The sequence below is a fragment of the Anas acuta genome, chromosome 12, assembly GCF_963932015.1.
Source record: "Anas acuta chromosome 12, bAnaAcu1.1, whole genome shotgun sequence".
Lineage (NCBI taxonomy): Eukaryota > Metazoa > Chordata > Aves > Anseriformes > Anatidae > Anas > Anas acuta.
The window spans coordinates 3,586,675-3,612,717 of NC_088990.1; the positions used below are offsets into that span (position 1 = coordinate 3,586,675).

Below are 26,043 nucleotides of genomic sequence, written 5' to 3' on the forward strand. Positions count from 1 at the left end.
TGTAAGTCTTTAACGTGACTTGTTAAATTTTGAGAATTATGAAACAATCTTCCCTACAATTTCAACTCAAGGACCTGCCTTCCTTAATAACAGCCTCTAACAGTAGAAAGGCCTATAGTGAGTGCATTTAAGTTTATAATGAGCTCTTTGCCCTATTTTTATAATGCTTATTCATTCTTTTAACAATTCCTGGGCGATTCTGAAAAAAACCTGTCAGGTATTAAGATCTAAAGCTAATCTATTACCTCATTCACAGAGCATGCACCAGATAGAAACAGAAATGAAGCAGCACTCCAATGAAAGAGGAAAAAAAATCAAAAGTAGTCTGGCAACTAATTGGTGCTGGAAAGCCATACAATGGGAATTGGGATAGAAAGCTGTGAGATGGGAATCAAGATTTCTCTCTCTAGGCAACTCACCTCCATGTTCAAGAAAAACACGGACGCATCTCTCTTTCCCTCTTGCTGCAGAGAAATGAAGCAAGGTCCAGCCATTGGCATCTCGACCATTTGGAGAATATCCTTGCTCCAGCATCTTGCGCACGGTGTGAACATCGCCAGCAGCAACTGCAGCCTGAATCTGCAATTCTTCCTGTAGTTCAGGGTTTCTCCGACAGTGATGGTGTAACATCCTAGCTGAATCTGCCTTTTACAGAAGCGTCATGAGGTCGCACTAGTCACCTTGAATCAATATAAAGCATGAATTAATTAGGACTGGAACCAGGAAAGAGATCTGAAAAAATAATTAGTACTAATGAAAAGCAATGCTATGATTTACTCTCTATATGCAGAGCAAAGCCATCTTATACATAGGACAAAACACAAGTAATCTCACTATTGCTAGCAAAATTGTAGTATACACCATTGAATTGCGACTAAAAAGGACACTTGCACATAATAAATAGTAATCATTTCTTTGAAAATGAAAGCATCAACAAGCAGACCACAGTTAAAGCACCCAAACAATAAGCAGGATGAGACATCTCCAGGACCCAACGTTCCTTTAAGATCAGACCCTGGTTAATATCACTGCTCTGGAGATACTGCTAAATACATCATCTAAACTGTTGCATGAAACAGCACGGTATTGCTACAGCAATGGAACTATGATTTTTTTCTTTATTATTTTTTCTAGAAATATGTCACCTCTAAACTTAATCGAAAATGTATTCTATTACTAAGATAACATTTTCCTGTGACATACTGCACAAGAATATTAGTAACACCAATGTTCAAAGTGAAAACTTTAATCCTCTCTTCCCCCCCCTCCTTTTTTTAAAAAAATGTTAAGAGTATACTGCCAGTAGTTTGGCGTGTGGGCTTCTTTATTAGTACATAAACAATGTAAAGGACCTTTATATTCCAAAACCAGGCGATGATATTATATGAGACCTGAGAACATAAAAGTTCAGTTAATATAGTCCTGTCAAACACTACGAATAAATATATCAGAACAGTTCAACTTATAATTACCTTGATAAAGCATATGAGAGGGCTGGGCCAAAAGGCTACCTAAAGCAGCCATTGTCAGAGAACCTAGAATACCAGCATATATTGGGGAGAAAAAAAAACCAAAAACTATACTCCATGCCCTGTTTGAAAAGCACTCATCTGCAGTTCTACTTGCTACCCAGCTGAGGACAAGAAAAAAAATACAGGTACTCAGAAATTCTTTCACAGCACACAAAATCTGTTCAGTATTTACATTTTCACATACACTCTGTATCATATTCCATTATCAGGTATTCCTAGAATGGAAAGGAATATTAGAAGAATAAAAGCAAGGAATGAAGAAGAGGAGTGCTGAGCAATAAAAATCTCAGAATTACCCAGAAATTGCAATGGACGTTAACACAGAAATAGAATATTAAAGAAAAAATGTATTTAGAATGCTGTAAAGTTAATCATGAGTAAAGTAACACAAGAAATTCTGAAGATGAAAATGAATTTTAAATGATCCTTAAAATTTACACCAACCCCCATTATATTAGAACATCAACCCACATCACCACCTAAACCTTCATTTACGTAAATAAGGATTTCCAGATCCTCATGATTCATAGGTCACTCAAAAGGCATTGCAATCAACTCCTCATATCCCACCGGGCACTTGTTTTTCTGTGATCCAGGTATGCACACAGACAATAGGAAAGTGAAAACATCAATCACTGCCATCCTTCCAGATAAAGGCATAGATGTCTATTCACTCTTCTTATTACCTGGTTGTGCTCATTGCAAAAAAGTTATTTGCGTGCTGCTTGCAGAGATATAAACTTATAATGAACAGGTAGCTACAGTGACCCTACTTACACAGCAAAAATGGAAATTGCATGCAGCAAATGCCTGCCTTTGACATTTATAAATGCTTCAAGATACTACGTATAGCAAGAGAGACTAATTCAGCACAGGGCTGTGAAAGACAGCTATTTAGCTCAATAGGTCGTATGTGGCTTAGACACTGTCTTGGTTTTGTTTCATGGTATGGACTCCATTATCTGACACAGGAAGAAAGGGATTTGCAAACTGGCACCTGCTAACTTGATAGGTTCAGCTTTGGCATCATATTCAAAAATCAAACTCGACTAATCTGATGACAATGGAAGTATTTCTATTGACTCTAATAGGCTTTTGCTAAGCTCTTTTCTAAACTCCAATTAGCACTTCAAAATGTGCTCACCTATAATAGAGGGAGCTTGACTTCGTTCTAGATCACACCACTAACAGTACTGTTAATGAAATTCCACCTGCAAGAACAGCATCTTGGATTTATAGGTGAAAGCTGACCAAAGAAAGTAATCGATACTGAGTTTGAGGGAAATCCTTCAGAAACAAAATCAAAACACTTCACTACTCCCCCAACCCTCCAAAAACCACGCCCCTTTGACCTTATTTTCTGTGTCAAAAAACAAGATACATAAATTCTTTTCCCAAACTGAGAATATCTGACAGAAAACATTTTACCACCATTTCTACAGTCCCTACTGGTAAAGGAATAATACCTGCAAGATCCCACAGTGTCCTGAAAATGAAGGTCAAACTTGCTGTTCAAAGTACGACAGAAAGAGACAAGATGACCATACAGGTGAGAAGAAATGGATTTCTCAATTAAGGGGCCAGCAATATCCCCCCAAAAAGTATCTACGAAGACAGTTGGTTAAGAAAAAGCAAAGCTCTTTATATCACACTTCTCAGCTGGTGGGTACATTTGTAATGCAGCATTACAAAAAGTTGGCACTGGCCCCATATGTTGCATGTGACTCGCAGAGCTTATTCAAATTAGCTAGTACTAAAGTACGTAAGTACTAAAACATACAAAGCTAAAGACAAAGTCAGGCATAAGCAGCTCCTTTTATCACTTGCGTAGTTTCTGTAAATATCTACTCTTCTATCTCACCCCTATGGCAAGCAATGAAATTCAAATGACAAGAATACTTAACTGCAACATTGAAGGTTTCAGGATAGTTCTAGACACACCAGCTTTGAAAATAGGTTAATTTCCACTCCACGGATCATTTAGAAATCCCGTTTATAAATCTCCATTTACGGCACCAATTTTTGGAGAAGGAGAGGGGGACTACTGGAATTCATTAGCCAATTGGCACTTTAAATATGAAATGTTTTGCAACTATAATCAATCTCATTCAGAACGTATTATGCATTTGGATTGCTACATACTGGCTTTCTTCATGCAAGTACAAAATTAAAATGAGTAAGTATGAAAAAATGTACCTATACATTCTTGGTATAATGATTGTAAAGTGGCATGAAAATAAAGGACAACAACAACAGTTTAAGTGATTTTGCAAGCACAAAAGGATAAATTCAATGTGTTCCTGAATTACCTTACGAGGGGTTGTCAGTCTTTGATGGATGTCCCACTCTTCATTGTCTTCACTATTCATAATCTTGTGTGCCCATGTGTGTCAAACAACCTGCTACCCCTTAAAAAGAACGATATTTCTTGTTAGGGACAAAAAGTAAGAGGTTTACCTACTTTTACCCTGGATCTGCACCAGAATGCTATATTTTAATACCCTCATGGCGAAAAAAGTCCCCAAGTATGTTTTCCTTCATTATCAGACAGTCCTCCAGAGACTGGGTTGGGGAGAGTTTCCTTCTGCCAGATGAGGAGAAGGCTACAGAGATTAATTTACAGGAGACAAGAGAAACTAGAGATGTGCTTCCTCCCTGGAGGACACCTTGAAATGTCTAAGCCCCGCTCTAACCATTTCACGTATCTGTCCTGCCATGGAACAAGGATGAATGCAAAGGTTACAGTAGATATTTCTGCCTGACTGCTCAACATCTTCCCACGGGAGCCAGATTCCAAGAAAAACCTTCAGGATCCACTCAGTTCCTCCCAGCCCACATCTGTTTCTTTATCCCTATCCCATCTATGTTTCTCTGTCTCAAAAACAAAAGCTGACAAGAGAGAGTGCTTCTTTCCTTGTCCTTCAGCTGGGCTTCTGTAGCACCAGCAGGTCGCTCAGCTCTCACTCATGCAAACAGCCAGGCTCACAGACAGGCAAACACACCTTCACAGTGCAAGCAATACCTTCAGCCCCAAAATCTTCACCCTTTTCTTCACACATCAAACCTTTCCTTTTCATATCCAGGTTTACTGAACACCCGTTACCATCCCTATCCATTTCCTTTCTTCTAACCAGCCCATCTTATTCTCCTTCCTTGCCATCTGCAGCTACCAGCATCAGTCCCAACATCTAACCACTCTTCATGGCCCCATTCATACAATGAAATATTAATTCATTGTACTCCTCTCTCTTTCTGGCCTTTTTTTTGCTCTGGCTGTGAGCTGTTTGGGAAGGACCCCTCATCATGTTTATGCGCTGCGATACCACAAGTAATAAAAGCAATAATTACTGCACCGTGTAGCAGATCACACAAACTGTGAGTTCTGTCTGTTGCATCAGACCAATTTAAGAACCGTGTAGCTTTTAGCTTAAAATTTGTCACTTAACGCAACATAAAATCTTGCTTTCCTGATGGTAGCTCAGAAAAAGAGGATGGAGAAAAGCTCTCTTCATCCCCTTATGCACGTTTTCCTAGAGACTCGCTTCCCAAGATAAAACACACAAGGCTTGCAGATATGCTCACAGCCCTGCACAAAATTGCACTGCCATGACCTAATTTGATCACATTTCTAGCCTTGTTTTTGCATAGCTGATCAGTCGTTAGTTCACCTTTTTTTTATTTTTTATTTTTTTTGCATGATTTTCACTTAAAAACCCACACATTTTTTATTAGCTGATGCAAATTAGAATTGCACTGACTTCACAGACTACAGACAAGGTAACAGATTGCTCCACTAAAAAAGTAACAAGCTTTTTTCCCCCCAAAGGAAAATTAGCTGCATATGGCAAGAGTAAGATCTGTAACTTTAATAAAAAGAAGTTATATTTAGTGAAAGTAAAGCTCACTTACTCAACTTGACAAAGTTTGCTTAAAATACTAATAATTGTAGTAGAAGTTGCACACTAACTAAAGAAAATAAGACAAACATCATCATTTTCTTTGACAACGGGACTATTTATCAATAGATATCCCAGACTTTTCTACATTAATGTGTTATTTCATTCAAGTCATTGCAAACGTTACGTGGAAAATGAATTCCAGCGTATCTGTGCATGCACTTTAAAGAAGATTCAAGGCTGGTACTAAAGATGAGACCTTAGAGGACAGTGTTTTGTTCATTCAAAGAGCCTAACAGGCTTTATCCCTGAGCCACGAGGTTACACATCCAACAGCAGAGCAAGGATTACACTTACTGGCACCAACCTAACTGTATACAACAGGGAAAGTGTATCACTACTCATGACACTTAATATCCAGCACAGAACTAGTCAGCATAGGTCCTGGTTGTATCTGAAGTCTTCCACGATATTTAAACCAACCAACCAAAAAAAAGAAAGCCCGGTGGAGTAAGGATAATCACATCAGCATTCATTATTCTCCCACCCATTTCAAAACTCAAACAAGCTAAATGTGTTCTCACTCAAATGGCATTTCAGAAACGGACAATGTGTTTGACGAAGAGCCTAAACGCAACCATCATCTTCCTATGTCGCTCGGCTTCCTATTTCAGGAGCTCTACAGACAGAGTAAGGCAAACAATGTTATTTGTGTTCTCCTATCGCAATCACAAAGTTTGCAAATAACATGTGAAATATCAGAATTTCACAGAGCCTGATGGTCCTGAATATATTTCCTGCAAGCTGCTCTATGCTACATCCCAGACAGACATCAAGCGAGGTATCCAAGTGACTGAGCTGAAAATCACCGAGCCACGCATGCGTAGTGCTGGAAGCAATGAGTTAATAGTGCACGAATCTTCCCAACCATCACAGAACTACTGCTGCTTCGAAGGAAAGAAGCCTTCACACTTCCTAAGTGGTCATTATGAGTTACAGGGTTCTCATGAGGGCATCAATAATGCCATCTTGTAGCTGGGACACGTTCAGCTGAACCAAGAGAGCTGATCTAAAAGTGCTCCATCGACTTCAGGTGGTTATGGTACCACGTGGTGCTGTTAGACACTAACAAGCAGCTGCTGGGCTGGCACATTCTGCAAGTGACTGAAATTGAAGTTTAGAGGTGTCATTTTACCAATTATTATCCGTTTCACGGAGAGGCTGAGGTCTGGCTTTTGGGCCTGGTGGAGAACTAGTGAAATCAGCCAGCTCAAGTAACTTCGGTCTGCAAACAGGAGAGCAACAGAGGAGACATCACCTTCAGAAAGCACTGGCAATGTGTCAGCTTTAACCATCCTGAAGATTCCCTCCCGATACACTGGCAACCTTAACCACAAGCAGAACCCCGTGAAGAAAATGCTGTGACTCCCCCCAAACCAAGGAGCCCACTGTCAGTGCCGAAGCAAGGCCTTGCAGAGCTTTTTCAGTAGAGAATGCTGCATCAGATTCACACAGCTGTAACTCTCCTCCCTCAAATCTGCACTGACCAACTGCAGGAGCTCGTGGCCTGCAGCATGCTTTGCAATCCTCCTGTACCAGCATAAAACACAATCCCTCTTCTAACTTTTAACAAGTTTCAAACAGTACGAGTGAAATGAAAAGTTAGCCTTAAACTCAGTAACAATTCATAGCAAGTGTTAATGCTTAAGACTTAAAAATTTTAACATGATTTGCTGTCATTAAAGTATCCAAACACCAACTTTTCATGAAATGACAAAAGCAGGAGGAAAAAAATAACTAGTTCAAACCTCACCAAAGCTATCACTCAGTCCTAATAAGACAGCTGATGAGCAGAGTTTGCTTCATTCAAGTCTCTGCATTTCTTTTTAATATGGCCTAAAAGAATCAAACTGGACAGGATTCTCTGGATGACTTCAGCAGATAAAGCAACTGTATTTCACTGCAATGGTATCATTCTGGAAGGAAATGCTGGAACAACTGAAAACAGCCTCTCAGTCTACCCATTTCCTTTAAGGGTAGAGAATTCACATTAAGGAAAACCAAAAACAAAGTAGATATATAGCCTGAAGATAATTAAAAAACAAACAAACAGCACACTGGATGTGTGTTTCTAAGGGGACAGCTATACTTGCAACGTGCTGCATTCCTTCCAGAGCTTGAGAGGAGGGCTTCAGCACACCATTTATCTCCGTATCTTGTTTTGACCGCGTGTAAATTTCTGCCAGAAGCTAATTCCCCGATTCCTGTGAATCCAGTTCCAGCCTCTACATCTGGATCACACTTCACTGCATCGGCATTCCACGTTAGGAAGGAGCTTCACAAATCACAGACACAGTCCCCAAAGATCTCACGGCTTATCAGCACCAAGATGTTCTGCTGGAGAAGCGACGTTAACGCAAGGCCCACGTTAGACCCACGGGATGGGCTGCAAAGAGGTTGTTAGGACAATGCAACTTCACAAAGCAGGTGTGCCATAACTGCACTGAGAAGTTCATATTAATGCGCATCTGTCCCACCAATTAGCATAAAAGCCCCTCCTGCAATCACACGGGGCACGTCCACGTGTCCCAGCAATATGTATATGACTTTGCAGCATTCTAGCGAAATGACACAGATAATTTCTTTACTACTTTCAGCAAATATCTCAGAACTTGTGGTACTGAGGAATTTTCTATTTAATCTGCTAACAGCTACTCCTCAACACACGACGAGGACACACACACCAGAACACAGATCCACCCCTGACCAAAGCCACAGGTACGGCTTTTTCCCCCTGCAACTAACGCTGAGAAATAATTTATTGCTGACAGCGCAAAAACGTTCTGGTGCAGTCAACGACGTCTCTGACAACACGACAAAGACCGGTGGGACCACACTGAGGATATTTGCCAAAACAACACAACCTCATCTACTTTTGAAACGGATTAGGATGGAGTCAATACAGACTTGGCATTAAAGGAACAGGCAGAAACGCCATTATTTGGAGCACAGCAACAGCAGGACACAGAAAAAGGCTGACTGCTATCAACAAGCCCCCCCCAACGCTCTTTCCTTCTAGAGCTCATCTCTTTATCTCCTTGCCATGTAAAACAAGCACTTCTCCCTAGGAACTGTTCTCGCTCTGAACCCCAACCGTCCTCCTCTTACCAGCAGGGCTCAGTTTTTGATGACTCCTTTCATTTTTTTTTCCTTCAGCATCTAACAGCATTATCTTCTCCTGTGATCTCAGCCCACAAGGTACTCGTAAACAAACGCCATCCAATTAAACGCGCGGCGATTTTCGCAACTCAGTTAAAATACAAAAAAAAAAAAAAGCCTGACCCACGCAAAACTTCGGTACAACTGAACCAACCAAATGCAATTACCATGACCTGCTCCAGTAACAATTTTAGAATCAGAGCAGAAACAAGTCAGGTAAGTTAGTGAACATACTGAAAGAGCCGACCCTTTTCGCTACCCAGAGCGAAGTCGTTTAAAAATGACGCTCCTGAGATGAAGAGACCCAAAAAACGTTAAGCAGCAGCTCAAGATCAAAATATCATTTGCAGGTTAAATTTAGAAAATGACAAACTTACAAAAAGAAAAGAGGAAGAGTGCTTCAAACGGGCCTCGGAGCTTTCAAACTTCTGAAGCTCAATAGCAAGCAGGTTTTGAGAGAACAAAGGCATTTAATGCTACCTATTCAGATCCGTGGAAAAACACTTACAACGAGAGGCCCCAAACCCAGGCAAACCGTGCGTCTCGGACGATTCTGAGAAGTCTACATGAATTATCACCTCTCTGGGGATTTTTTGCGCGCCGTTTTCTCTCTTCTGTCTTATTTTGCTCTTTGGAGTCACGATTCTTATTTCTCCTTTAAGGCAGCTTAAACCTAAAAAAGAAATAAATAAAAGTCGACCTGAGCCAGGCAATGACAGGAGAGAGACCGAGACCAAGGCGACACCAGGTTGAAACAGGAAGAGCCTGCGAGGATTAGGAAGGAACGGGTGCGCTACCGGGGTCAGGACGGCAGCTTGGGGAGAAGGAAGGGCACTGAGTGGGGACACCGGGGGGGGGGGGGGGGCTGCGGGACCCCAAGTGCCCAGCAGGGTCGGGAGCAGGAAGATGCTGGTGGAGAGGGTCTGAGGGGGGTGGTGTATCTGGGAGGGGGGTGTTTGGGAAGGGGGGTTGTGGGGAAGGAGAGGGGGGTCTGGTTAAGGGGTGTTGGGACGGGGGGGTCCCCGGGAAGGGGGGTGCTTGGGAAGGGGGGAGTCCCTGGAAAAGGGGGTAGACCCTGGAGGGGGAGCCCCTGGGGGGGGGGTCCCCTGGAAAGGTCGGGTATCTGGGGGGGGGAGGGATCCGGGAAGGGGATCCCTAAGAGGGGGGGGGTCTAGGAAAAGGGAGGTCCTGAGGGGGGGGATCCCCAATAAGGGGGGGTCCTCAGGAAAGGGGGAATCAGGGACAGGGTGTCTCCGGGGAGAGGGGTTCAGGGAAGAGGGTCCCGGGGACAAGAGGGGGGGGTCCTCAGGAACTGGGGGGGGTTCCCAGCACCTTGCCCCCTCCCCCCATAACCACAGGGCCCTGACGGCGCTGCCCAGCCCCCCCGGGGGCTCAGCGGAGCAGCACAGGCCCCGCCGCCCCCCCCTTCCCTGAGGCAGCGGCGCCCCCACACGGCCCGGGGGAGGCCGAAAAGGCCCGGGCCGAGGCTGAGGCGAGGGGGGGGGGAGAAGAAGAGGCAAGAAGGGGGGCGGCCGGGACGCCGCCCGCGGCCGTTACCTGCCTGCCGCCGCCGAGGCGGGCACCCGGCGAGCTCCGTGAGGCGGCGGCGCTGAGGGGAGAGGGGGGAGGAGAGGGGAGGGGGGAGGGGGAGGGGGGGGGAGCGGCGGGGCCGGGGGGAGGCGGCGGGGCCGGGGCCGGGGCCGGCCGCGGGCGGGGGCCGAGCGGAGCGGGGCCACTGCGCGCCGGGGTCAGCGGGCTGGGACTGACCCCCGGCTCCGCCAATCAGAAGGCGCCGCGCTGGGCCCGCCCCCGCCCGCCGCGTTTGATTGGTTGGCGGGCTGACGGAGGCTCCGCCCCCTTCTTCTCCCCCCTCTCCCTCCTCCTCCGCTGCCCTCCCTTTGCCGTAAAGGAGGGAGGGGGGAGGGCTTTGCGACAAGAGCAAGGGGGGCGGCCGCGGACGTTCGCGCGGTTTGGGTGAGGAGGTTTGGGCCTTGCCGCGACCCGTCCGGGTGTTTGGGGAGGGGGGGGTGAGTCGCGGTGGTTGCCTGGCAACGGTTGCCTAGCAGCGGGGAGGGGCGGGGCGGGAACCCCCGTGCGCGGGGCGGCCTGGGGGTGACTAAGCGGGGCCGCGGGCTGCCGGGAGGGGGGGGGGAGGGAGAGGAGAGAGGGGGCGGGGCTTATGGAGGGGGCGGGGCTTAGGGGCGGGGGGCGGGGCTTGGTGAGGGGCTGAGGGGGGCGGGGGCTGAGGGGGGGATGAGGGCTGAGGGGGTTGGGGGGGGGGGGGGGGCAGCGGCCGTTGGAGGCCTCTGTGAGGAAATTTTATTATTTAGAGGAGTTTGTGGTGGTCCAGCTGAAGTCATGAAAATAATAGATAGCAAAGTGGTTTTTTCACTATATCTTTCGTGTCTGTTGCCTGATTTGTCTATACAGGAGGTTTTTAGAAGCATTTCTCAATGTTTATGCCTTATCTTAGGCCTTATCTTAATTGGTTTTTAGATGCTGTCTAAATAACAGGGATAAATAATACAAGTGACGGTTGGAATTTGTCGGTTTCTTATGGTTACGATAGCTCTGTGCTCTTCAGCGTTGAGCTCTCCACCGTGCTTTCTGTCAGAACCAAATCTAGTCACCCTCTGACGTTTTCTCCCATCTTCAGGTGTTTTTGTAAAGAGCTCCGCGAATTAATGGTTTTCATATTGATGTCACGGTAGGATCAAGGAGAGCACAGCCAATATCATGTGGCGAAGGTAAAATTTCACAGCGCACGTCCCAGCAAAGTTCCAAGTCCCTCTCGCCTTTGGCAGACTTGCAGTATTTTATGAATTTGTGCACGAAAGATCTGTTCATTTACCATGAAGGGTGATAATTCGGGTTGATTTTGGACGCAGAAGTAAATGTGTTGAGATAATTTTACTTTATTAGATGTTCGTTTAGGAAGAAATAAAACTCAAAGATGGGAACAATAGCTATATAAAATATTCAGAGTGGTTTCTGAAGAAATTTTATGAGGTTTCACGCCATAAATTTTTATCTTGAGTAGAATTCCAAGTAGATTCTGCAGATGAAGGAGTTTGTATGAAGCACGAAGTCTGCTTTTAAAATCTAAAATGTGGAATATGGGAAAGGGTGGGGAAAGGGTTCTTAGGTCTGCTGTGGATGAGGTGAGGGACACTTTGGAGCTGTCCGGACAAACGTTGCTGAATATCTCTTCCAAAATACCCCACCAGAGGGAACTGCAGATGACTCCCTGCAATGCAGGCATCTGGTGATTTTCAAATTTTAGGTTTGAATTTACAGCAAAGGAAAGACTGCCGCTTGTGGCAGTAGTTAGCAGACGGCGTGGCATGTCCTGCTCTACCACCACTACTTTGTAGCTTTGGAAAGTCATTTCCTCAATGCGTACTTCAGCGGAATTAAAAAAAAAATAAATCAGAATCACTTTGTACAAAGCAAGGTGTAATTGTCAATGTTTAGTAATTCTAAAAACCTACAAAGATTAGAACTTAGAAAATTAATCACCTTTCGAATACTGAGTTTTGTAGTTTCAATGTTTTCTAATATTCTCCTAAAAACCAGTAACTTATTTTTGATGTGATGATAATTTTTGGTATAACTGAAAACATAGATGAGAAGATATTTCCGATCTTTTATCAGTTAAGAGGCCGAGCTGTTTTCTTCCTCTGGTGAGAAGTGGGAAGCATAACATTTAAGCAAAAGCCAGCTAGAGACAGGTGGCTTCCAGCAGCCTACCTGGCTGACTGTGCCAGATTTAGAGAGGGAGTCCCAAAAGCAAATTCCAATAAAGAAAATAAATCCCTCTCCTAAATTCACAGCAGATAAAAGGTAATGAGTTTCTTTTATTAAAGGGGCTCTGCTTAGATAACATGTTAAAAGTGATACAGACTAATATCACTCTCAATATAAATGAAAAAGAAACCCTGGTGTTCTTAAGTATATCTGTTTTGTTTTCTGGGGAGATCTGATACCTGCCTTGCTTGCATAATGACTAGAAATTTGCGGATGCTTAGCTGTGCACGCTTTGAAGAGGGATTTGAATTCTTAATAGCCTTTCTTTTAAAGCTGTACTGAATGTTCCAGTGTAGTGATTTTAAGAAATGTTCCATTGACTTTGTGATAAAGATTTTTTAAAAAATCTTTTCTGAGTGTGGTTAAATACTTTTATTGGCTCCCAAGGCCTTTTACACTTTAAGTAAATTTTTGTTTTTGAACTTTTCAGCCACTGTGCCCTTGAGACCAGTCTTCTGGTCACAGGATCAACCAGAAGAGTTTATCCTTTGCATTATCTAAGAGCCAGGTTTGTGTTACAAGATTTATGTGCTCAGAATAAGAATTCTGCACATCTAGAGGTAAATGAATTCTGTGGTCCTCCTTACAAAATTAGGAGCTTGGTTCTCCCCTGGTGTATATTCACACTGCTTACGTACATGCAACAGAATAGAAGACTTGTGCTTTGTTTTACATATTTTTTGGTAGATGTTGTTCTGTCCAGCCTTAGTGGAGAAATAAACATTGCTGGTTCAGGTGAAAAAGCTCAGCTGAAACTTCATGCCTGTTCTTGGAGCGATCTGTCACAAAGGAAGTGAGGTGTTGGTAAATCTAGCAATGTAAAGGTAGAATGATTTGACTGAAGTTCTCATAGCTTTCAGAAGTTTCTTTATGGCTACCTATTAAGTTCAGTAATAGTAAAATATTTATTTCTAGGTAACTTAGAAGAGAAGCATCTAATAATGTGTCAATTTCTCTTACAGGATGAAAATAACTTCAAAGCTGATTTGCAGTGATCAGAAATAATCCGTGAAGATATACGACTTCCCCCAAAATATTGAGTGTTCTCATAATGAAGATGTCTTTGCTACAGCAGATGTACAAGGACATACTGGCAGGAATTCCATTAGCAAAGGAAAACCGTTATTATGCCTCTTTTCTTACTCTGTGTATTGAGCAGTCACCAGAAGGAGATGAATCGTGTGATCGAATGCATCTACCATCTACTGAGGGTGGTATTAGGAGCCATCAGGACGCTATGTCAGACACTGTTGGGCCTACAGCAGATGATGTATCGCGTGACTTAGCAAACATGAATTTCTCATCCTGTCCAAGAGAAGTGATGCTGCTTCAGTTAACCTTGATCAAAATGCTGGTTGATAAAGCAGTATCTGAGGAAACTGAATTCAGTACAAGACAGAAGTACTGTGAAATCCTCATCCTTCTTCTGAAGGAGCCAAAAATCAGTTCGAAATTGGTAAGCTTTTATAAACTTTTGAAAGATCTTTGCAGAAGGGGGGAAAAAGGAATATTACTTAATGTGTTTTTTGTGTTTTGTTTTGTGTTTTTTTTTTTTTTTTTACATCTGCAGATTTGTTTGCTCAGTAGTTGTGATCGGCTATTATCACACATGGCTTCAAAAAGTTTAGCATCTCTTGTATATTTCCAGCTGAAGGAAGAGGTGAGTGTCGTATAACTTCTCACAGCTTAAAAAATGACTTTGTGAATACATCCCTTCAAGTTGTTCCATTTACTCTAGAGCAAATTGATTTGCAGAAGACACAGAAAAATCTGGAATTTCATGAAACAACTTTAGCATAAAATATCTCTAAGTCACAAGAAGTACTCTCTTAAAGCTTGCAATACAGGTATTTCCAAAAAACAATAAACTACACTATCAATATGTGTAGAGTTAGTTGAGGTTTGTTGCATGATGCAGTAAGTGAAAATAAGTAACAACCTATTGAAAGTTAATCAAATGCATTTCTGTATTTTCTTTTTTGATATTCCAATGATTTGTTGGTTTTTCCTACTGTATATTTGATGGGTAAATATTATATCCTCCATAGTATCATACCTGAATACGTGTATTTCTCTCAGAAACACGTTTGTAGTATCTTGCAGAGTTCACTGAGACTGGGAATTATGAATTCAAATGTGGTCTGTCTACAGTATTATCTGATTTGGGACAGGTTACGTAACATTGAGGTTTGGTTTTCCCTTTCTTGAAAATAGAGCTAATTGCTATTGCATGCGTAACTTCATATTTATAAACACAGGTCTACATACGTAAAAGGCACTAGGTGGATGTATTGTTTTTACCTGTGATTTTTCTATGTCTTAGTTTGCATCTTATTAATTACATTTAATTACAAATTTGAGTCATTGTATAATGTTTTAATTTAATTTGTATAGCAACTGTAGAACATACATGCTTTGTTATCTCGTTTCCATAGAATGCATTGAATGTCACCTGGCTCAGCCATAGTTTGAAGACTCTTTTGGAATTCCCTATGTGTACCCAGGTAGCAGAATGTCTGTGGACTCTTACAGCTATCATCAAAGACATACTGAAAGATGAAACTTTACCCAAAGCAGGTATCGTAGCAATTTCATGATAGTATCAATACACGACTGCCCACTAGGGGGAGGAATATTACTTGTAATCTCATCTAGAGCAGCTTGTCTGTACAACACCTATTTTGCTTTGCTGTGAAGAGGGAGAGAAAGTGTAATTAAAAATGTAGTGGGTTTAACATGCTTAAAAATTGAGTAGTCACAATCACTTGTTTTCTGCTTATATGATGATTTAGCTGGCTGTTATCCTGGAACACCAACTCTAACATTCTTCTTGTTGCTATAGGTATTTTGAAGAAGTTGTTGTCTCCTCTTGATGATGTACTTGAAGGATTTTATAATTCCATTCTGCTCCATCATTTTGACAGACATCTCTATACTTCACCTTATTCTGAAGCTGCAAATAATTTGATAAGTTTTACAGATCTGCTTGAAGCACTTCTGGCTTCCAGAACTGAATTGCAGTTACCACTGAAATGCCAGAGAGTATTGTTTCTGAAAGTTTCTTATGTCCTGAACGTCATTAGCTCATCAACTCACTATTTCATCAAGAAGAAGTTCATTATGCTCCTTAAAAAATGTGTCCTTTGTAAATCTGAAGATATTGTAAGTGGATCACAGTCCTTACAAAACCCATATTTCTATGAGGACATGCTTGCTCTGAGTAATGCTGTTCTGCAAGTTGTGAATTTGACTTGGCTTGATCAAATCCCACTTGGTGAAAAGGCCAGCTACTTTGGAAGTAGTGAAGCTCTGCCTGGAGATAATACTCAAAGTGGTTCTGACCAAACTGTTCTCAGAGCAATAAGTCTGGTTGTGCTTAAAACATTGGAGTTCAAATTTCAGAACTCTGCTACAGAAGCTGAAATCAAAGGTAACAATCTCTTGGTTTCATTCAGTAAGTGGCAATACTTTTAAAGCTTTTAAATTTGAAGTCACAGCTCATTAAGACTGTAAATAAATTCATCTGAATTAGTAGTGACAGAAGGGAGGAAGGAAAAAAAACATACAGAAGACTTGCCAGAGCTGTCGCTGTGTTCTGCCTAAGTTGGCTCTTTATGTTTTATCCTATCCTTAGCCCTGGAATATGGGGGGGTTGCAACAGCTGTGTTTGGGATTGAAAGCTTTTCACATTAATATTTGAAATAGTTGAGCCAGCTTGAGAACACCAGGCTCTTCTCCAGGTGGAAGAGAAGAGAGCCCATAGCACAAGCATCTACTTTGTAGGGGATGGAGAACTGAAAGCTAGGACAGGCAACTCTCTCCTGATTTCTAACATGGAGCTAGACCTGCACTTAACTTGGTTGAAGGTACTGGCATTGCTGTCAGACAAATAATGTAATGGGGCAGAAAACAGCGGTGGTAGCAAAGGTAAAAATAATGAAGCTGTAAAGTAGAAGATAGGGAAATTATGGGAGCTGGCAGTGTATGCTGGCGGTGTTCTTCACTCTGACTTACAGGTCTAGTCCTTTGAATTAGTAGGTGCTAGGCATACTTTTCATACCTGCTCAGCTTGAGTGTGTTTGTTCCACTGAATAGATGAATTAGATTAGTAGAAGAGCAGATCAGTCTCTTGCGCTAGGACTACACCACAAGGCAGACAGTGGGATGGCGGAGGAATGCTGTGTAATTTGCGTTCCTGACAGGAGAGGACGTGGTGCTGCATCTCACCGGGGAGTAGTCGCTTTGTATGCTCTAAGGGAGTGGTGGGGTGAGACTTCTTGCCTGGGAAACGCTCCTGGAATCCCAGCTTCCCACTCGCCTTTTTGCCTCTCAGAGGCACATGGTGCACATCTTGTGATGCTACATGTGAACCTGGATGTGCAAATCCTGTGATCAAAGCAGCTTGCTGTCCCTGGAGTACAGACTTCACAGCAAAAATGGACGGGTGGTTCTGAAACTGTTTGTAGCCAAATTCAAGTGAGAATGGGTGTTCCTTATTGTCAGTCAACTGTTGACGTGGCAAAATTCAAAACTATTTAATCTATTTATAGAAGGATAGGTTTTTTTACAGCATTTTGCATTTATTGAGGAACTTTAACAGTTCAAGATGTAAATGTTATTTTATTTTGTTTGCTACAGAATTAATCTGTGCAAAAGAGCTCCAGAATTTTGCAAGAGAGCTTCTGGCACTTTTTCCATATTTTTGGAAGATGTCGTGTTTGTGATGCCAGTTGTATTGTTAGGATTTTTAAGTATTAGCGGAGAATATCTTGCTTAAAGTCCACCTCCAGAAAAAGTTCTGAGACTGTTTAAGAGCAAGTGAATAGAATAAATGTAGGCTGAATCTGTTTTAGATGTCTCTGTGGATAATTCTGTCTCAAAGAAAAAAATGTTTCTTTTCCAGATTCATTCCACAAAAATGAGTTGTTTAATTAGATTCAAATACCACAGGTGTCATGAGGAATTTCAAGTTGAAAGGAACGGTGCTTCTATTTGAGTGGTGTTAAATGAAGTGGTTAAAACAAGCACCAAAGTGCTTTAATATGCTAACTTCCCTTCCGGGAAGCTGGTTGATCCTATCTTTTTTTTTTATTAATATGAATTACAGTGGCTTAACTTTAATTCATGTCAATTTTGAGAGTAATTTCCAGATAGCTTTGATTTATATGGAAGAATTTCAGTCTGAATAGTAACTAATAGCCAAGATAATTTGCTGTTCTTATTTTTTTTTCTAAGAGGAAAAGCAAATTTTAAAGTCAAATATTAAGGAAAAATATGTAATGATGGTTTTGTAAGTAAAATTGATTCCCATGTTACAGGAAATCTTCCAAAAGCAGTAATCACTGTTACATAAATGTTGCAGCTGTGCTCTTTAAGCCATGGTGTATGTCCAGTAGCATTAGAGTTCTTACTTAAGGAATACCTTTGGGGTAAAGAAGTATTGCTTTTCTTTGGTTTTCTAAATGTTGAATATGCTGCATTACATGAAAAACTGGTACCTAAGTTCAGACATAAAGAATCTTTTTATAGTTTGTTGTTAGCATTGAAGAGGTTTCTTCTCCCAAGGGAGAGGGAGTCTGTCTCAGTCGTAGGAATACAAAGGTATTTTTATGAGTAAGCTACTGCACTAAAATGACATTAATTTTGAGGTGATTTTCCCATTCAGAAGTGCAGAAGGAAGGGAAAAATGAAGAGTTGCAGGAAAAACACTGCTTACATTAGTTCAGAAAGTTCAGTGAATTTAGTGCAAAATCCTGGCTGGAAGTACTATCTCATAAATGTACCTTTATCCCAAGTCCATATATACTTGAAAATGTGCCTCACCCATGAAGAATTTATTTAAAAAAAAAAATGTTTTGACTATGGTGGTGCTACAAGCTTACTGCTTTTATTGTAGAGATAACAAATTATTTCCATCAACTGTAAATCACTGCAGCAAATTTCTACGCAGTGGAACTTGCACGGAGTATGGGTTTGAGCTTCAGCCCTATTAAAACATTAAAACTGCATTGTTCTTTCACGAGGGAAGAAAATGCTCATGTTGGATTGTTCCATCTATGGAATTGACTTTCCATAGATTACAATTCACCTTTCTTTAGTTTGTGGTATACCCATGAAGCTGCCTAATTGGGGAGTTAAAGGACAATATAAATCCCAGCTGTACAGGTTTATCAGAATTTTGTAGACTTTGTAATACATGCAAATCTGTGGAAGTGGATTTTGTTCATTAGTCTGCAAGCTCAGGTGCAAGAGAATTCACCTTGTTATATGCAAGAGTTTTTATGGTGTTTAGTAACAAAGTAAATAAAAATCATGTTTTTTTAAATTATTTTCCAGAAGTCTTTCAGAGTTCCATGTCCCAACTGTTGACATTCTGGAGGAGTCATATGAAGTGTTCCCCACAATCCCACCCAGTTGTACATCACTGTGAATGGCTCTCCTTGGTTTTCATTGAGCAAGATGATGATATGTGGGAAGCTGCTAAAGCTTTATTACTCAGTTACTTAAAATTTGATAGGTTAGTACATATTTTATTTATTAGACCTATGAATAATAATGATTTAATGAGGTTATTGTAAAATGCATAACATTTCCATTGATTAGTTTTGTATAAAGGAGAAATATTTTTAATAGTAAACTCAGGACTATGTAGTAATGTATGGTGTGAGAGCTGCTAACTTTTCTGATAATTTAATTAAGTGGCTTTTGGATTGAAGCGGGGGAGTTGTGCAACTAATTCCTATTAAATACTTTAGCGCTTAGAACTGCAATTGAGAATAATTGACTTCACAATCTAAATAGTGGTTAGATATAGATAAAAGGCAAGACTTTTCTTTCAACACTGAGTTTCTGAAGAACATGATATTGTAATTAAGCTTCAGGAATTTAGGGATGTCTGGCAAGGTAGTGCTCTCATGTTTGGACCCATGTTAATTCTAGCTACTTGGTAAATACTGCAATTACTAATATCAGAAATGTGTTCTTTATAAATTTGTCTTGGACATTCAGTGCTTCATTGTTGTTACCATGCAAGATATTATCCTAATTTATAAAATGTCTTTCGAGCTTCTAATATGAAGATATTGAGATATCATATATACATACAGTTCTTTTTAGGCACCTAAATAAAAGCCCACCTTTTCCCAATGTAATCTATGTGCAGGTTTACAAAAATATTAAAATATGAGTTCATGTATTAGAAGTAACCTTGTTTCTCCCAGAATGCGTCCTAAGGAGAAGTGCAGTTTAAGAAAGCCTTCTTTAAGTGCTTTGACTTTCTAAACTGTCTGATCTCCCACCTCCCTGTGTTCATTCTCTAGTAGCAAAACTTTGTTTTTCCTAGTGTTTATTTTTTGACAAAATCTGAGTCTGGAGGGTTATTGGTTTTCAAAGTATTACATACTGTAGGTGGGAACAAGTTTCAGTTCTGTCTTGCATAGAAAACTCATCTAGCAAAACAAATTACCTTGCTGGGATTCCAGCAGGTGCTTTTCTCTCATATTTTATTTTTTAGACAGTTTTATTTATATAAAATATTGACCTGGAAATCTATCACTATGAAACATTTAATTGCAACAGGATCTAATGTATGTGCATTTAGTTTCTCTGTCAGAGAACATCAAAAAAGATCAAGAACGCACTTTTCTGCACATATCTGTTCTTAACTGTAAACTTATATTGAATTTAATCCATTTCACAACCTACTTTTCAGGTTACGGCGTGATGCTGCTGATAACTTAAGCCAAAAAGAAGAGGAAAGCTGGAATTGCCTTACACATGCAAGTGGCTATAATCCTCACTGTATATTTTTATTTTTTCTAGAAAAAATTGCATTTGATTCCACAGTGCTGCTAGATTTTTTGATTTCATCAGAAACTTGCTTTCTGGAGTACTTGGTAAGGTACTTAAAACTTCTTAGAGAAGACTGGCATCAGTTTGTAAATGTCTGTAACTATTTTGATACCAAGCATGGCACTTGTCAACCGGTTTCTTCTATCAAGCCTCCACATCAAGAAAAACAAAGCTGCATGAGTGATGTGAATTTGCAAAATGCTCCTTGTGAACCAGAACCACAGACTCTGATACCTTTGGCTTCTTCTCACAGTTGCTTAGTGCTTACCACAGAGCAAGGCAATAATGAAGTTGCAGAGTCTAACCAGTCTAAGTCATTGCTATGCAACGATAGTACCTCTCTGCTGGGTTCTCTTCAAAGCCTTGTTAATTATGACAGCTCAGAAGATTCTGAATTAGAATCAGTTGGAAAAGAGTGTTTGGTAAACACAGAGAAGATGCCTTTAAATAATGAGCATGAGACAATGATAAGTGAAACTGTTTGCAGCTACACAGACGATACGCAGAATAAAATCAAGTCTCAAATGTTGCCTCTGAAACAAAAGGGATGTAATAGTTCATCCAGTTTGGCTTGTATAGAGCCTTCAGATAACATCGTTCCCCTAAAAATAATGCTTTATAAATCAACAAAGTGTTTGGAAGAACTGCAAAATGCTATTTCTAGGTTGCAGAGAAGAAATCTTTTCCCATATAATCCATCTGCGTTGTTGAGACTACTGAGTCACGTTGAGAAGATCAGTAAAAGCACAAATTAAGTCAAAGATCTGGTGATTTCTAACTAGTACAGTAGAGAACATTTCCATGAGATGAATGACTTCTAAAGCTCACGCCTTTTGCACCTGTCAGTGTGTTTAAACTGAAACAGGATAAACATGTTTTTGGTTAACACCTTAAAAAATCTGCTCAGTGACGTGATCCATTCATTACCTTAGGGTCCCAGGCATATTCATGGTATGTACGTCTGTAGTGTATATGAAGATTAATTGCTAGCTATCCATAGTTTGATAATAAACAACTAATCTGAAAGCTTATCAACAATATTTAAAGTATTGTCAATTATACTGAATGTCATTCTAATGATTTACAGGCTCCAATGAAGTGTTTATGCAACATTTAACTGCTTAGAGATTGAGCTAAATAAAATATTGTAGCTGGGGACAGTTTTAGGGGGAGTTCACACTGTGTTTTGGGGAGTTTTGAGGGGTTTATACTGTGTGTTCTGAATCAGTGCTCTGCTCTAAATGGACATGTGGGGGTAGTAGCACAATCCCATTAATCCATGCCTCTCGTTTCTTGGTTAAAGTGCTCAAGTAATGTCTAGGATTTACTTTTTGCCTGATCTAATCAGTAGCGTTACTATCTCACTAAAAGTTGTATTTAGTTTTTCTCAGTATTTCATGGTATGTTGCCTATTTATAGAACATTTTAGTGGAGCATTACATTTAAAAATCAAACTTAGATAATGCAGAAGTTGCATTGTTGAAATTCCAAAAGAAATCCTTACTTCCATTATGTTTTATCTAAGTATAGAATATATTTACGAAGTAGAGAACTAGAAATTAAATATCTGCAATGCAGCAAGGTGGATGTTGAGTGTAAACTTTTATAGTTGCATCTGTTATTAGTTCTAATTTGAATAACCTGAAAAGTAAGTGTCTAAGACTCTGCCTATGGAAAGTTAGTTCAGAACAGGATCTCCAAACCAGTGTGTGCACTTAACAGGAAGCCACCTAATGTTGGTACGCTTAACATGCAGCTTGTAATGCTCTTATAAGGGTTAGGCAATGGGAAAATACCAATGACAGAAAGTACTATAAAATCTCAGAGCTCATCAGAACTGAAAGAAACGGTTTTCCTCTTAGGATCTTCTCTTGAAGGTAAGTGCTCTATTCTGGTTTAGAACCAGGTAAGTTGTCTCTTCCCCTTAAAATAGCTGTTTAGTGTAAAATAATATAGATACTGAGTTAAAACAACCAGACTCTGGACCAGGTGACCCTGATTCCCCCAAATCTCCTTGGCCTTCTTCTGGATTAGAGTTGAGCTCTCAGCTAGTGAATCAACAATGTGTTGGGAGGAGGAAAAGACTGGGTGAAGTTTATAGGATAACTTACCTGGAAATTACAGTGCTCTGTAGAGGCATTGAATGGTATGGGTTCTTAGACAAGAAGGTTTGAACCTTAATCTTACTCTTTTGGGATGACAGCTGTAATAGACAGTATTCTGTGCCTATGGTTTCTTTGTGCAGATGATTTTAAGAATAGGACTGGAAAAGAATATCAGTGAGTAGGAAAAAATGTCCATTTATGCTTATAGTCACTTCAGTTAAAACTAAAGCTCTCGGTTGTCTGGGGCAGAGGAATGCTTAGTTTCTTTCTACAGTCTGAACTTGGTTATGCTCTAGATGCCAAGTTGCTTATTTCTGTCAGGACTAAAAAGCCTCTGGGCATGTCCAAAGATGCAGCTCTAGACAACTTGGGAACATTTCTGTTCAGACAAGGGAAGTGCCTTTGGCAAGAGAGTTGAGCAAGAATTTCTCAAGATCACAATTTTAAATGTAGGTACTTTAGTTTCAGTGAAATCCTTTCCACTGTCCCCTCTTCTTTTCTAATCTGGGCTTTGCTGACTAGTTGATTTTGCCTGAGTAACCTCATTGTTTCACTGAGCTACTTCGCAAGTTGGAAATATCTAAATTACAACTGTATTTCTCACACACCGATAAGATAAACTGGTTGGGAAAGGTAGCATGGGGAGACACTTCCTGTTTTCCTAAGTGCTCATTTTCATCATTTTTGTCAGTGATTACTACAACTTAAACTTTTTTAAAGTAAAAGTTCGGCACAGCGTGTAGAATTTAGCAAAAAGTGTAGGATCTAGAACTTTTGATTTTTGAATATAGCAGTGTTGGGTTGCAATAAAACTGCATTTAATTGTTACAGGCATGAAGTTTATTGTGTGCCCAGTTGGTTATTAGTAATGATCATTCCCACATGTTTTACTTCTCAGAAATCCATTGTTTTAATTCACAGAACGTTTTAATGGTAAAAATGGGTAAATCTGGTTTGTATCTGCTAACTAGCTACCTCAATGTTTTATACTTTTTACCTTGATATGTTACCATTAACGAACTGTAGGTCCTGAGATGAAGTAAAAGTGATGAAGATTAACTTTTTTTTTGTTGTTTTGTTATTCCACACAAAATGAGTGTAAACAGTGCAGGCAGTTGGTAGTTCTGTGGCTATTTGAGAAAGTCTAGTACAAAGACAACAAACACCTTTATAAATGAGCTTGTATTTTTATCATTTGAATATGTAAGGTGGGGTTTGGTTTTGGTTTGGTTTCTTTTTTTTCTTGAGTCTTTACTATCAAAAGATTTTAGGGTAGAGCAAATTAACTCAGCTACAGAACCTATTACCAGTGTTAAATTAGAACTTCTGAACTAGGTCAGTGATACTGTTATTAGGAGGATAAAATGCCTTACATTTGGCTGTTGATACCTAACAACTTTCTGCTCTTATTGGACACAGAACAGACCAGATGACCCGTCTGGAGATGGTTGTCTATCTGAGGACTTAACCTGAGAAATATCCACAGTCTCCGTTTATGTTTTGAGTTTTCCTCCCACATCAATAGAATAAATTATGCTTTAATGAAGTAAACAGCACTAGAATTTGCTTAAAGGATGTGCTTTTATTTATTTATTTATTTATTTATTTATTTATTTATTTTAAAGAATAGTCTTAAACTTGGATTATTGCAGAGCTTGGTTGCAATCACAGCTAAATCCAGGTGGTTCTAGGTTTGTTGTTCTTCAGACTGGTTTTCCTCCAATGTTTATATGACTGCTGTACCTTCTAGTGTTAACACTTGTAATACGTGTTTTAATCCTGCAATACAGGGCCAAAAACCAACCTTGAGAATTTCTATATGTACAATACTCTTGTAAAGCTGGGAATAAGGAGCCATGGTTTTTCCCTAGTTTATCACTGCAGGATAAAATGTTTGCACTTCTTCCAAATTCAGTCAGGGATGGTGTCTGAAGCCAGTACCAGGTATTAATCATAGCCTGTTAGTGTCAGGGAGAGTGAAAATACTATGGTCATTACAGTTGTTTTTTTGTTGTTGTTTTCTCAAAGAATTGTCCAAATGGATTTGTAGATTGTTGTTGCACTTCGTACAACTCTCAGGCTACCTGGCTCACTCTGAAGTCCTGTTAGAAGCCATCTGTGTGTGTCAGTGGATTGTAAGCAGCCTTTTACTGTCACTAACTAGCTCAACAGCAGGCACGGACCTGGCTTTGTCTGGGTAACGTCCCAGGGATTTAAGCTGTTCCAAGTCATTTTCTATTTAAATGCTGTGTAATGGACTTTATTGCTGATTACTGTTGGAAATGCTCTTCAGTAGACAAGCTGACTCTGTTTCACATACAGCAAGAAAGGAATATAAGGTTATATTCTGTGGTAGAAAGCTTTTGTGGAGAGTTACAGTATCCTTAGTCATTCCTGGTTCCTACTTACCCTTGTGTGGCAAACCATGTGTTTTGTCAGTCAGCAGTGGCCTTCCAGCTGGGAGACTTGAAAAAAAGTAGCATATACAACCTGAAAGGTGACTGTGCTGCTGAATACTAGCCTTTTTAAAAGGTGGTAGGGAAAATTTTGCATATCCCGAAACTGTGTCAGGAGTTCTGTCCAAGAATCTGCCTCATCTTATGCTGAGGCCAGAGAGAGTTGAAACCTGAAAGATTTTCTGTGGAGCTTCAAAGAGCTTCCAAATGTCCATGGCTACTTTGAAGGAAGTAATAACTGCATAGAAACCAGTGGGCAAGATTATGAAGCCTATTTTGCAGACTTGTCATCAAATGACAATTTGGTGTGCTTTGTTCAATATTCACAGTTAGGTAGAGAGCAATTATGCAGAAAATGTAAAACTCTAAATCTTTTTTAAAATCTCTTTAGGGAGGAATCTAGTACTCGGTCATCTTCAGCAGGACATTGGTCCCGTTAAAGAAGTGTCCCTTCACCTGAGCTAAAAGCATCAGCCAGCATGATACCAGAGGTTTCTGTAATTCTCAGTCATGAGCAGATGCAGAGGAGGGACTTCTTACTGCCTGTGAGACATCAAAGGGGTTGTCTTTCTTTTGCACCAAGCATATGTTTGTATTTTGTACTCGTTTTCTCTGTGGATAGATAAGGATTGATGCGCTAAGAGTCTTCTATTAATGTAATCAAACAACATTTGCAGCGTTGTCTTATGTGCAAGTGTTACAAATTGCTGAGGTTTATTTTCATACAGTCGTTAAACCAGTGCTTCCAGGTCCACGGATCAACAAGGCTTCTCTATTTTAATCCTATATTATTCAGACTGTTGGAAATTAATTAAAAACTCTTCCCTGAATGAATTGGTTGGACTGATCCCTAAATCCCTACTGTTACAGCCAGAGTATATTGTGTCTTCATTTCTGGCATCTTAAGACAGTAATAGCACATGTGAATATTATTTGAGAAATTAGTAGTGCTGAATTTGGAGGGGAAAGTGTGAACTATAGAAGTAAAACCATTACTAGAGTTCTTTTTGTTAAGATTTTTAGTAGCAGACATAAGTTTTAACACACTGCTTACTAGAAATGTAAGCAACTGAAGTTATATTTTTCTATTCTTTCAAATGTTTTAGAGCATACTTAGTGTAAGTCCCTTATAGATATGTGGCTAGATAAGAATTTGCATTGTTTCTGGATATCAGAA

At 40.3% G+C, this 26,043-nt stretch overlaps 3 protein-coding genes across 11 annotated transcripts in view; 2 read left to right on the plus strand and 1 right to left on the minus strand.

The window, feature by feature from the left end:
* ASB7 (ankyrin repeat and SOCS box containing 7) overlaps positions 1–10,341 on the minus strand; it is a 31,698-nt gene extending 21,357 nt beyond the window's left edge. For 2 of the 6 annotated variants that reach the window (XR_011100574.1, XR_011100575.1), the window contains exons 1-4: positions 10,205–10,341; positions 9,226–9,320; positions 3,842–3,940; positions 420–680 (exon numbers count right to left, since the gene is read on the minus strand). Coding sequence is in view for 4 of the 6 variants with exons in the window: in XM_068695395.1 (XP_068551496.1) it covers positions 420–630 (211 nt within the window). In the remaining 2 variants the exon portion in view is untranslated. Of the gene's footprint in view, positions 1–419; positions 681–3,841; positions 3,941–6,297; positions 6,321–6,623; positions 6,647–9,155; positions 9,321–10,204 lie in introns of those variants that run through there. The other 4 variants (XM_068695395.1, XM_068695396.1, XM_068695397.1 and 1 more) reach the window with 4 other exon arrangements.
* Positions 10,342–10,495: 154 nt separating this feature from the next.
* On the plus strand, positions 10,496–21,343 carry LINS1 (lines homolog 1). Of its 4 annotated transcripts, none has more exons than XM_068695386.1 (8): positions 10,501–10,621; positions 11,304–11,394; positions 13,417–13,910; positions 14,025–14,114; positions 14,890–15,031; positions 15,297–15,884; positions 18,791–18,971; positions 20,166–21,343. In XM_068695386.1, the coding sequence occupies exons 3-8, from the start codon at positions 13,506–13,508 to the stop codon at positions 21,058–21,060; spliced, it is 2,301 nt and encodes a 766-aa protein (XP_068551487.1). In that variant the 5' UTR covers positions 10,501–10,621; positions 11,304–11,394; positions 13,417–13,505; the 3' UTR covers positions 21,061–21,343. The 4 variants fall into 4 exon arrangements, with proteins under 4 accessions (XP_068551489.1, XP_068551487.1, XP_068551488.1 ...); XM_068695387.1 differs by lacking the exon at positions 10,501–10,621 and adding an exon at positions 10,943–11,176; XM_068695388.1 differs by lacking the exon at positions 11,304–11,394 and having other exon boundaries at positions 10,496–10,621.
* The window catches only part of CERS3 (ceramide synthase 3), a 50,759-nt gene continuing 45,830 nt past the window's right edge, over positions 21,115–26,043 (plus strand). Inside the window, exon 1 of the mRNA XM_068695393.1 lies at positions 21,115–21,256. The gene's annotated coding sequence lies outside the window, so the exon portion shown is untranslated. The remainder of the gene's footprint in view (positions 21,257–26,043) is intronic.

What these genes read in the sequence shown, in the direction of transcription:
- LINS1 (XM_068695388.1), top strand. Translation starts at nt 13,506, where the DNA reads ATGAAGATGTCTTTGCTACAGCAGATGTACAAGGACATACTGGCAGGA. An exon ending in ATTTCCAGCTGAAGGAAGAG is followed by an intron (nt 14,115 to 14,889) that starts GTGAGTGTCGTA and finishes TCGTTTCCATAG; the next exon opens with AATGCATTGAATGTCACCTG. An exon ending in AGTTACTTAAAATTTGATAG is followed by an intron (nt 18,972 to 20,165) that starts GTTAGTACATAT and finishes CCTACTTTTCAG; the next exon opens with GTTACGGCGTGATGCTGCTG.